This window comes from Topomyia yanbarensis, chromosome 1 (assembly GCF_030247195.1).
Source record: "Topomyia yanbarensis strain Yona2022 chromosome 1, ASM3024719v1, whole genome shotgun sequence".
Lineage (NCBI taxonomy): Eukaryota > Metazoa > Arthropoda > Insecta > Diptera > Culicidae > Topomyia > Topomyia yanbarensis.
The window spans coordinates 195,637,114-195,648,897 of record NC_080670.1 but is presented as its reverse complement, the minus strand read 5'-3'; the positions used below and the strand labels follow the sequence as shown (position 1 = coordinate 195,648,897).

General features: G+C 46.1%; 1 protein-coding gene across 1 annotated transcript; it reads right to left on the bottom strand.

Annotated features, from left to right (window-relative positions):
* Positions 1–7,188: 7,188 nt before the first annotated feature.
* On the bottom strand, positions 7,189–7,794 carry LOC131676138 (uncharacterized protein K02A2.6-like). Its single transcript, XM_058955260.1, has one exon. The coding sequence runs from the start codon at positions 7,792–7,794 to the stop codon at positions 7,189–7,191; it is 606 nt and encodes a 201-aa protein (XP_058811243.1).
* Between the last annotated feature and the right edge of the window lie 3,990 nt (positions 7,795–11,784).

Here is an 11,784-nt window from a genome sequence, read left to right as displayed (position 1 = left end):
AGACTCACGCGAAGCCAAGCGCAAAAAATTTTCTTAGTCCTTGTAAACAGTACTAGTGAACTGTCAAGAAAAGTGAGCTAACCTGTGGCAGTAAAGAATCTAAAGAAATCTAAAGAAGATCTAATCGTGTTCACTTACAGAAAAAACGCCCATACGAAAAGGCACTAATCGGTTCCCGGTCGAATGATGTAAAAGACAAATGTAACTTGTTTTTTTTGTTCATTTTCTTTCCTTGTTTGATTGGTCTTTCAACTTCTTCCTCGCACCGTCCCCGTACGTATGTATGTGTTTGTGTGTATGTATTTCCATTGTCCACAAACATCCCCCTTCTACATCTAGGTGTACCTTTATTTGTTACTACTTTCTTGTTATTTAATTAGAAAACAAAAACTAAAAACACAGGAAAAAAGTGAAGAGAAAAACTCGTTAAACTTAAGTTATTTAGTTGGTTTAATTTTTTGCTATGTTTTTGTTTTCCTTCCCTTCGTGTCTGCGTTTGTATGTGTTATTTTTCATCAAATGGAAAGCTGCAGCTGAGAGAGAAACGATAGTTCGAAATTTAAAAATATAATATTAGTAGCAATCGTGAAATACAAGCGAATTATCGCTTAGTTGAAACATTTAGATGTATCATATGATAGTAACGTTTATAATTTCAGTTACATTTAAAATGTTTGAGCGCCGTGTGTGCGTGTGTGTTTGTGTGTAAATTTTGTTCACAATAAGAAAAATGATTTCAAAATGTCGCAAAAAATAAGAATGAAACAGGCTTAATTAACTAGAACCATTACGAGCTGTTGTGAGTGTATAGTATATACGCGCGAACTTAAAGTGATAGAAAGTTCGCAAAAAAAAACAAACGTTCGGTTGATTAATTTTGGCTTAAACTTCCGGGTTTTTTTTTTGTTTTGTCCGGTGTAAATATTTGGGAATGATGATATCCAATAACAAATTATGTGTCGATATATAGGATGAGAATGTTTCCTTTCTCACACTCGGTATTATAATACGATAATTGTAAGGGTGAAACGCAGGTGTGTAATTCAAGCACGACCACGACGTTAGTAGGGAGCGCAAATATTGTGCTCGATTTTTGGAAGCTCTGTACGAATTCAAGTTATTATACGCCACTGTGAATTACGAAATAAGGGGGAGGCAATAACTGCGAAGTAGAATGAAAATTTCCTTTAAAAAAAAGATGATTGGGCGTGTGTTTGTGGTAGAACTTCAAAGAAAGGCCTGAATTTTAGTAACGGCTGTTCAATAAAGCATGAGAATGATTTCAATACCTTTCTGTAATTAAAGTAAAAAGCGAGAGAATCGCTCTCTGTACTCCCTAGAAATGGATGGCATGTTTCTTTTCGCTCGGGTGCTCTCAGTTCAATCGAAGATGGCGTCGAAACAGCAAGCACTCCGCGAGCGTGTTGTATGGTTTTACGAAACGCATGATCATCGTGGAGAAAAGTTTACGGTAGACATCATCAGACATCAAGATGGAGAACATCATCTGTCGGAAGAAGACTCGGTCATCCCCCTAGTACTTGGACGAGCAGATAGCGATTGTGAAATCGCAGTGCCGGTGGATAACGAAGAACTGCCACGGGACGTCGTTTGCGCTGAACGATGAAAATTACTTTCTGCTCTCGAAGACCCACATTCCAGCAAATGACACCTACTATTCCAGCGACAAGTCGGCCATACCCCCCGAAGTAAAATGTAAGTTTAAGCATAAATTTGAAAAGAAAAAAGTTATGCTGTACATCGGCATATCGCGGACAGAGGGATTTTAAAACCGTGGTTCAAGCCGAGCGGTCTGACCATCAATCAACAAGTGTTCCAGGAGGAGTTTCTTCAGAAAATTCTTCTGCCGTTCTTAAAGAAGCATCATGCGGAAGGGAAGTACGTCTTCTGGCCCGACAAGGTGTCTTCCCGTTACACCAAGAAGACACTGGAGTACGCTATGACTACCGGTTTCCGGCCCACTAGGTCTGACGAGAGCCTGTAGATCATCTGGTTGAACTGTTCTATAGGCCACCTTGGTGGAGCGTAGCAGCTACAATAGAACACATAATTGATCTTGGCAATCGCAACACCCTCGGTGGAGGACTGTATTACCTCTTGAACGGGGAACCGTCCCGTTGTACAGATTGCCACCATCCCAGGTCCGTCCGACACCCAATTGCCGTTGCCGGCAGGGATGTTGTACGGGTCGGATAAGAGAGCGACATCTGTCTTTGACTCCGAAACCGACTGCCACAGCAGCTGTTGGGCTGCTGCACAATGGTTAAGATTTAGCTGTGTGACGTTCACGGCTTTTTCTTATTTGCCTCACCGAAGGGACACGAAGGTCCGCCCATAGCATGATTACGGGCTTGCTTCTTAGCGGTGCAGATAAGGCACTTGTGCGCCTTAGTGCAACCCCGCTCCTTATGCCCCTCCTTACCGCAGCGACGACATAGTTTGCTCCTGTCTATGCCCTTGCACTCGTAGGATTTATGGCCGGACTCAAGGCACCGATAGCACCTATCCACTGAAGACGGCTGGGTGCCAGAGGATCCCCCTCTAAAACGCACAGAGGCCCGCTCGATTGTCACGTCGCATTGCTCCTTGACGGCTGCGACGACATCTTCTGCGGTCGTGAACTCGTCCAATACTTGCACTGGAGAGTCATTTCCGCCCCTAGCGACCTGACCTGGGCGTCTTCACCAAGGACCTCTTGGGCCAAGGCCTTGTACACCGCACTAGATTGTGCGCCTCGCTTCAGCACCAGAAGCATTTCTCCCGTGTTGGTGCGTCTCACGCTACGCACATCTTGCCCAAGGGCCGAAAGGCTTTCGGCCGCCTTCATCGACTTTAGGACGTCGGCGTATTTGTCTTTGTCGGTTTTTAACCACAAGGCCTCGCCTCTGTCCTTGGCCTTCTTCGCGGGCCGTAGTACCTCCGGTGTCGGTGCCGGCTTCTTCCTGGTGACCAGCGTCCAGGGGTTAACGCCACCCTGCCCGGTCGCGCCGGGTTGCTGGTACCAACGCTCTGCTCAGCGAGGTCACTCTCGCCCTCGCTTACGGCGTCTGGCCTTAACGGTTGAACGCCGTGTGGTGTCGGTTTTTGCACCCTCGCCTGGCGACTTCCTAGGGCGCATCGCGTTCGGCGCCGTCTTACGATTGCCCTTGCCTTTGCCTTTTCCCTTCGAGGGGAACTCGGCCGCCGCTCCGAGCGACGTGGCTGCTCCATAGAAGGTGAAGGCCACTGTCTGAGTGCCTGTATCGACCTTCTCTCTTCCCTTCCTCTTGGAGGCCACTGTCTGGGTTTCTCTGTCGGACTTCTCCCGACATTCCACCCTCTTGGCATAAGCCTGCTGTTTCTGTCTTGCGACACGAACAGTTTTCCGGAGCTCCAGGAGACTCTGCTTTAACTCCTTGCTTATGTTTTGCTTTGCGCTAGTGAACTCGATTATTGAATCGAGCTGCTCCACCACTTTGCGCATCGCGGATAGTGGCCCGTCCAGTGCGTTGGTAGGGCTATTTCCTACCACTACTGGGGGGTCACTGGTGCTATCAGATGCAGCGCTCGTCGCTCCACTACTCTCCCCACGGGGGGGAGACCTCGCCAAACCATCTCTAGCAAAGGGGTTTGGCATCTCCGTTTGTTTGTTTTTGTTTTTGGTTGACTCCATGTTTGATCCCACGAGTAGCGCGAGAATAAATGTCCGCCACGCCAGAGCTCCGCATTAACGTGGTAAGGGACGCTTACTGTGGGGGTTGCCCAGGTACCCCACAGGCTCCGTTAACGATCGAGCATCGGCCCAGATCATCACAACCATCCTCCTTTACCAGGGCTTGGAACCTGTAGCTCTGGTTCTCAATAGTTCCATGTACGTATATTATTACAGACATGCCACTATTGAGATCCGTCATTCGCTAGCGGAGTATGGTAAGGTTTGCAAAGCTTCAAAAGCCTGGTCTGTCGTGTATTGGCACTGAGTGGGACTCACGACTCACTTTCGTGCCTAACCACTAAAACACTCCTTTCTCGTTTCTCGTTTCTTCCCCAGGGGATCTACATCAAGGTGTTACTTCGGGCGGGGCTCGTTGTGCACCTCTTTCTTCTCTATCTAGGAGTCTCATTTAGTTCATGAAATGGCTCTACCTTTGAGCTTTGATTTAACTCTCGACTCTTTTCTTGCTTCTTGTCTCCATCTATTACGTCGCCGATTAGCGCTCGTCCCCGTGAGCCGTTTAGGTGCTGATTCTTTGAGCCATTTAGCCCCTGTTTCCGTGAGTCATTCAGCTCCCGGCCCTATCACGAACTACTTGGATAGTCCCCGACGGTGAACTCACTCCGATCAATAGTTCCCGAAATATTTAGCTCCCAGCTTTATCGAGAACAACTCGGATATTATCCTACTCCGACTGAGAGTGCCCCGGTAACGGAATTCCTCTCGGTACCGGTGTTTGCGTCGTGAGCCAATTAGCTCCCCTTTTTGTCACGCTTCTGTCGGGTACTGCTGCAGGGCGGCGAATCTACCCCGCCGTGAATTCCTCGGCGATAGATTTCTCCCGATACCGATGTTCGTTTACGTGAGCCATTTAGCTCCCCGCTTCGTCCCGATCTACTTGATCTAGTTACCGGCAGTGGACCTAGTCTACTCAACGGGCCAGCCAGTAGCTGCTGAAGTCCATCCAGCGATTCCGGGTGGAGCGTAGCTTTCGGTTCACTGGCACCCCAACGACCCACTGCTAGCTATTTCACGTCTTTTACTTGGTCTAATTCCTGGCGGTTGCACGAGTACGTTTTTCCGGATAAGCTAAGTGTTGTGCGTTGTTCGAGTATCAGGAACACTCTCGAGTCCCTTTGAATCTCGAAGAGGGTTGCGGCAAGGTGATGGTCTATCGTACCTGCTGCTCAACGTTGCGTTAGAAGGCGTAATAAGCAGAGCGGGGATAGACACGAGTGGCACGATCTTCAGGAAGTCCGTCCAGCTTCTTGGCTTCGCTGACGACATTGACATAGTGGCACGGAACTTTGAGGCGATGTCGGAAACGTACATCAGACTGAAAGCTGAAGCCAGCTAGATTGGACTTGCCATCAACGTTTCTAAGACAAAATACAGGAGAGGAAGAGGTTCTAGAGACGACATTGTGAACCTCCCATCCCGAGTTCGGATTGGTGCTGACGAAATCGAGATGGTCGACGAATTCGTGTATTTGGACTCACTGGTAACCGCCGACAATGGTACCAGCAGAGACATTCAGAGACGGATCGGTAAATCGTGCCTACTTTGGACTCCGGAGGACGCTTTGGTCGAACAAAATTCGCCGTCGCACGAAGATGATTATCTACAAGACGCTGACTAGACCGGCGGTCTTCTACGGCCACGAGACCTGGACTATGCTCGTGGAGGACCAACGCGCCCTTGGATTTTTCGAACGAAAGGTGTTGCGTACCATCTATGGTGGCGTGCAGATGGAAGACGGAACATGGCGCAGGCGAATGAACTATGAGTTGCATCAGCTGCTGTAAGAACCATCCATCGCGCATACCGCCAAAATAGGACGTTTGCGGTAAGCTGGACACGTCGTAAGAATGCCGGACGACGACCCGGTGAAGATGGTTCTTGAGGGCGACCCTACAGGAACAAGAAGACACGGTGGATCGACCAGATAGAGGACGACCTGCTGCGGACCCTTCAAAGACTGCGAGGCTGGCGACAAGCAGCAATGGGCCAAGTGGAGTGAAGACGGCTTATGCATACAGCAAGAAAAAACAAGGCTCTATCCTCTGAACGGTAAGGTAAGTAATCTCCAGCGATGGATCTAGCCTACTCACGAGCTACCCGGTAGGGAGTCGAGATCGGTCCGGCGATTCCGGTGAAGCCTGACGTCCAGTTCGCTGGCGCTCGACGACTCGAACCCAGTGCCACGTCGTATACTACTCAACTGGGCCCGGCGGTTCATAAAGCCTACATCGTCACACTTCCTCTGCAGCTCGGAGAGTATACTCGTAACGACTCTGTTGACAGCGTCCGCTCACTGGCTCGAGTGGGTGTGTGTGCGAGAGAGAGATATGAAAAACCGAAAAGGTACCGGAGGAGACTACGAAGCGAAAACAGAAACCCTTTGGGCGGCAAGAGCGACCGGTATTCTCGTTTCGTAGAACGAGCGTGGGATACGCAAGAAGAAAATGAGGAACCTAGCATCCAATAATGCTCAGCAGATTGCTAAAGAATAGCGGAACAGCAGTAAAGTGGATTACGGACCTTGCACACTACAAATACAGGAGGAATACAGAAGGAGAAAGAAGCGAAACAGAAGAAGATATTCGGTTGCATCGGATGATGTAAGGAGCATTGTACGAAAATGTAACCTCATATCCACTATTTTTCGACAGATCAGAGAGCTTCTTTACATGGACTTAGACAATCTTTGGTTCCACAATGTTTTAGTTACTTTAATAAAACACGGGTTTAGCTTGAGATACGTTTTATTCACCAACTGTACTCAACGATAGTCTACATACAACTAACATAAAGGAGGGAAAAACATAAAGACGCCTGAGTTCAAGGGGCTAGCAAATGGTAATATAACATCCTCCTTTCTTTATAACAAAAATTACTTGTACTCTACTTGGTAATCTTTAAGTCGCTTTGGTAGTCTTATCAATCTTCTTGGCCTTGCATTACTGACGTCGCACGTAGCAATCGGAGCGTCAATCGGTCGTTTTAAGACTGCAGCACATGGTTGACCACGTGGTAAAGCAACAGGCTGTGATGAAGATGGTGATTCCAGCAACTCAATCGTAGTAGACGTGTTCTCTGAAGTCGGTTGACAAGCAGTTGGAAAATTCACAGTTCGACTTCGTACGTCATTCGAACCAGCTGGATGGTGCTCCTCAAGACTTTGGAAGTTGGCTAGTGAACTATGTTGAACGGATGGCTCGAAACGGTTTGCCAGCGTTGAGGATTCCTTACGAGGCTTCAAGTTCACCAGACTGCAACGATATTCAGCACCATTTACATCGACTAAATAAGACCGCTCGTTGAAGCGCTTGGAAACCGTCCTTGGTGTCCAGAGATTAGAAGATTCGGAGTTCAGTTGAACATAAACTGGAGATTCTGTTTGTATATCCGGTAAATTTCGTGTTTTCTTGTCATACTGGTATTTTGCCTTCTTTCTGTTATTTTCAATCATTTCAGGAACATCTTTTGCTACTTTCGGAAGAAGATTCGATATTGGTACACCACAGCGAATGGCACGGGAAAACAAACGAACTGGCTGGACTGGATCCAATTATATTTGGGATATTGCGCCAGTGCAACAGCGCGTACCAAAAATCTGCTCCTGTTTCTTCAGCTTTCTTGAGAAGTCGTTTGGCGATTTTCACGGCAGCTTCAGCTTTTCCGTTGGCCTGCTGATGATGAGGGGCCGATGTAACATGTTCTATGTCCCAATCAGAAGCGAACTTGACCATCTTCGAATTGACAAAGTTGGAACCATTGTCAGTCAGAATTCTCTGAGGTTTACCGTGCCGCGCAAAATTCTGTTGACGAGCCATGATGACAGATTCTGGAGTCAAATCCTTGATATTGTTCACCTCGAAGAAGTCAGAGTAGTGATCCACAGTGACGAGCCATTTGCATTTACAACCACGATAGTCTGCGAAAAAACAGTCCATCGAAACAAGTTGAAATGGATACACCGGAATACTATGTGTCAACATTGGAGGATTAGGCTGTGAAGCGGAGTACTTGGCACAAATCGGACATTCTTTTACTACGTCTGTAATTTGAGAAGTCATCCCAGGCCAAAACAAGTTTGCTCGCGCTAATTTCAAGGTAGACTCGATTCCGTTATGACTAATGTGACAGCTATCAATAAGCTTTCTTCGAAGATTGTGAGGCACCAGGATGCGATCATTTCGGAAAATGATTCCATTCTGAGTCGAGAGTTCGTCGCGACAACTGAAATAAATCTTCACGCCATCCGGTACACGATCAATAGATGACGGCCATCCTCGATTAATGAAATCAATGATCGTTCGTAGTTTCATCAATTATCTCATCTAGACGTTTATCCGAAACCTTTAGAAATGACGTCAAGTTTAGTTTTTCTATTTCTTTAGTTAACTTGTACACATCATGCTTCTTATAGTCATCCTGTGCTGCATGATCGTCAAAAGGTGCACGAGAGATGGCATCAGCAACAACGTTGTCTTTACCAATAACGAACTCAATCGACAGATTATAGCGTTGTAGATTGAGAAGCATATGTTGAAGTCTTCGAGGTGCCGACAGGAGTGGCTTTTTAAATATATTTAGTAAAGGTTTCTGGTCCGTCTTAATAACTGTCTTCGGGTTACCGACAATTAGCTGATCGAATCGTACGCAGGCAAATAATATCGCTAATAACTCCTCGATTTGTGCGTAGTTTCTTTCAGTTGCAGACAGCGTACGCGAAGCATATCCTATAATACCATCGCTTTGGTATATAACAACTCCAAGGCCAAAGCTACTCGCGTCGCATTCCACTGAGGTTGATTGACGTTGTAGTACCGAAGTGTTCCGATATCTGATACGAGCGCTTTAACCTGTTCGAATTCATCGGCTTCAATCTTTGTCCATCTCCAAGGTATTGATTCGGAAATAAGCTTTCGAAGATTTGTAAGATTTGCACTAAGACTTTAAATGAACCGGCTCAGGTAATTGTCCATTCCAATGAAGCGATGAATCTCCTTACGATTAGTCGGCACTGGAAAGTTTCGAATTGGCTGGATTTTGCTCTCATCAACTTTGAGACCTTCATCGGTTAACAGGTGTCCATAAAATTTTACCGTTGTCTGGCACAACTTCATCTTGGATTTGTTTAGCTTCACGTTCTTTGATTCCAACCTCTCAAGCAGCTTTTCGAGACAGATGTTGTGGTTGATTAAAGCGTCCTCTAGAGTGTCGCCAACCCCATACATCAGCACGTCGTCAGCGATACACTCAACACCTTCTAATCCTTCAATAACCTCCTGTAATTTAATCTGAAAAATTTCCGGTGCGGGAGCTATACCGAACGGTAGTCGAGTCCAGCGGTATCGTCCGAATGGAGTCCAGAACGTTGTAAGTTTGCTGCTCGGTTCATCCAAATCAACGTGCCAGAAACCCTTCTTGGCATCAGCGGTTGAAAAAACTCTTGCCTTACCTAGCTCCGGAAGTATCTCATCAAGAGTGGTAAACTGCAGATTGGGCCGTTTCAATGCTTTGTTTAGGGGGATTGGATCCAAACAAATCCTTACACTCGATTCTGGGCCATTGCGTTGTACGATCACAAGATTGCTAACCCAGTCAGTGTGACTTGTTTTTTTCACCACCAACCCTTCACGTTCAAGATTTTCGAGTTCTCGCTTCAACTTATTTCGCATAGCTATAGGGACCCGTCTTGGTGGTTGGATTGATGGAGGAATGCTATCGTCTAATTCTAACGAAACCGTACCTGAAAACTTGCCGTAACTGCTGAAAATTCCATCGTGGAGCGCTAGTATCTTTTCTGCTTGAACTCTATATACATGTAGCAGCTTTTCAGATTTGGACTCTCCAAAGGAAACAGTTTTGCAAAACTTAACAAATCCAAGTTCTCGGGACGCTTTTGTTGACAATAGTGGTCGATGATCCACGTCCACCACTTGAAGAACTAACCGGTATTTTTTTCGTTTCGACGGCACGGTATCTTCACTTGGCCCAAAACTCGAATAGGATTACCACCAAAGCTTTGTAAACGGAAGCTTGACTGTAAAAGCACTGGATCTTCACAGACATGTCTTTTCAAGCCAATCAAACTAGTGTTAGCAACAGTGTCCACTTCACAAATCACAGATTTCCAGGCGTTTGCAAATTTGAAGTCGAGTTTCGCCAGAACACTTCCGCCATTGACCGAATTGTCCGATTTCATACTCATTCTCGGAATCTTCAGAGAATTCTTCACTTTCTGTCGAAGAATTACAATCTGATTCAGAGGCCGTTGACTCATCCTTGACTCTCTTGATCCGCTTCGTTTTCCTGCTTACGTCTCTGCCGCTGGCTTTACACACCTTTTCAAAGTGGTTTTTTTTTCTTACAACGATTGCATCGCCTACCTAGAGCTGGACATGAGCCTTTTGAAAACTCGTGACGTTCACCGCAAAACTTGCACCGCAGGTTTTTTAATCCAGGCTTACTGACTTTACGTAATTTATTTACAGTTTCTGGTACTGCCAGTTCTTGGGATCGTTTGGCTGCAATTTCTTCTGCTCTACACATATCTACAGCCTTGGATAATGAGATGTCTTCAATCGAAAGCATTTTGGATCGCATGTGATGCCATTTATTAGCTGTAACTACTTTGAACGCAACAAACTCTTGTTCAAGATTACCCAGCTTAGCCAACATGGCTAAAGTTTTCAAGCGTGTGACAAACTCGTCTGTGGTTTCCCGGGAAGATTCTATAGCCGAGAAGAAGTCCATACGATCGATAATAATGTTTCGTTTGACAACAACTCTACTTCTGATCGCCCTTAGAGCAGCTTCCGGGCTTGCTTTTTCTTCCTCCGTCAATTCGAAGTTGAAATATCGTTTCCTAGCAGGTTCTCCTATAACAGAAAGGAGATAGCTCACCTTTTTACGGTTGTCTGCAGCTGGCCACTGATCCATTCCTGTTGCAGTGACATAATCTGTCCAGCTTCTCTCGAAAAAATCCATGTTTTCCATCCAGTGAGAGGGATGACGGTTGCGGAACTGGAATAGCGGCCGGAACCTGCACTGCAGCAGGCACGTTATTTCGAAGCATTTGCGCAAACATTTCAGTTTGCCTTTGGAGAAAAATCTCAAACTGATGCTCATCCATGTTTATGAGAAGTACGTTTATTTATTTTGAGCTCGTTAAAACAAAATGGTCGCTCACTTTAGCGACGCCACACGCCCGAACTAATCGAGAAACACTTTTCAACAGCGATATCACAAACGCGACGCTGAAAATGCACTTCAGAAGCCTTCGAATACTTCTGACACCATGTTTTAGTTACTTTAATAAAACACGGGTTTATCTTGAGATACGTTTTATTCACCAACTGTACTCAACGATAGTCTACATACAACTAACATAAAGGAGGGAAAAACATAAGAGTTCAAGGGGCTAGCTAATGGTAATATAACACACAACACCACGAGAAGTTGGACTCGACTTGCTGTTAAATTCTTACACCTTGTAAACATGTTAGCTGAACTGTCATTTCTTCAATTTCTAGCTTTAGTCATCAAAGTAAGCGGGGAAACGACGCACGCTGTGCACACGCGAGCTTTTTATAGCACGTTCCGCATGACAGTTCTAACTGTCAAGTACCGTTCTATGAATGGCAAATTGTTTACATACAAGGAATATTTCGTTCGCATATCACAGCGAAATATTTTTTTTTTGAACAGTGCATACCACTAGCGCAATGTAATCAGTGATAAGAACCGATGCCAGTCAGGTTGAGGAAGGCGTATGGTGGCTCCGGCAGCAGCGATACGCCTGTCGCTAGCGCTGTAGGCAACAAGCAGATGATGACTGGCAAGACAAGTAGGATCGTCTTGAATACTGATCCCTTGAGCTACTAAACAAATTTTGCTTTGCATTTCAGGTGCCAGGGCTTCGATAACCGGGCTTCGGGATAGCGACAAGTTGAGTTGCGGATAGAGCTGGTATGGGTGCGATGAAAGCTATGGGTAGATTCCCCAACCAAGAAGTAGTCGAGCAAAGTGTGCTCGCATAAGCACACTGTACGGTGAGG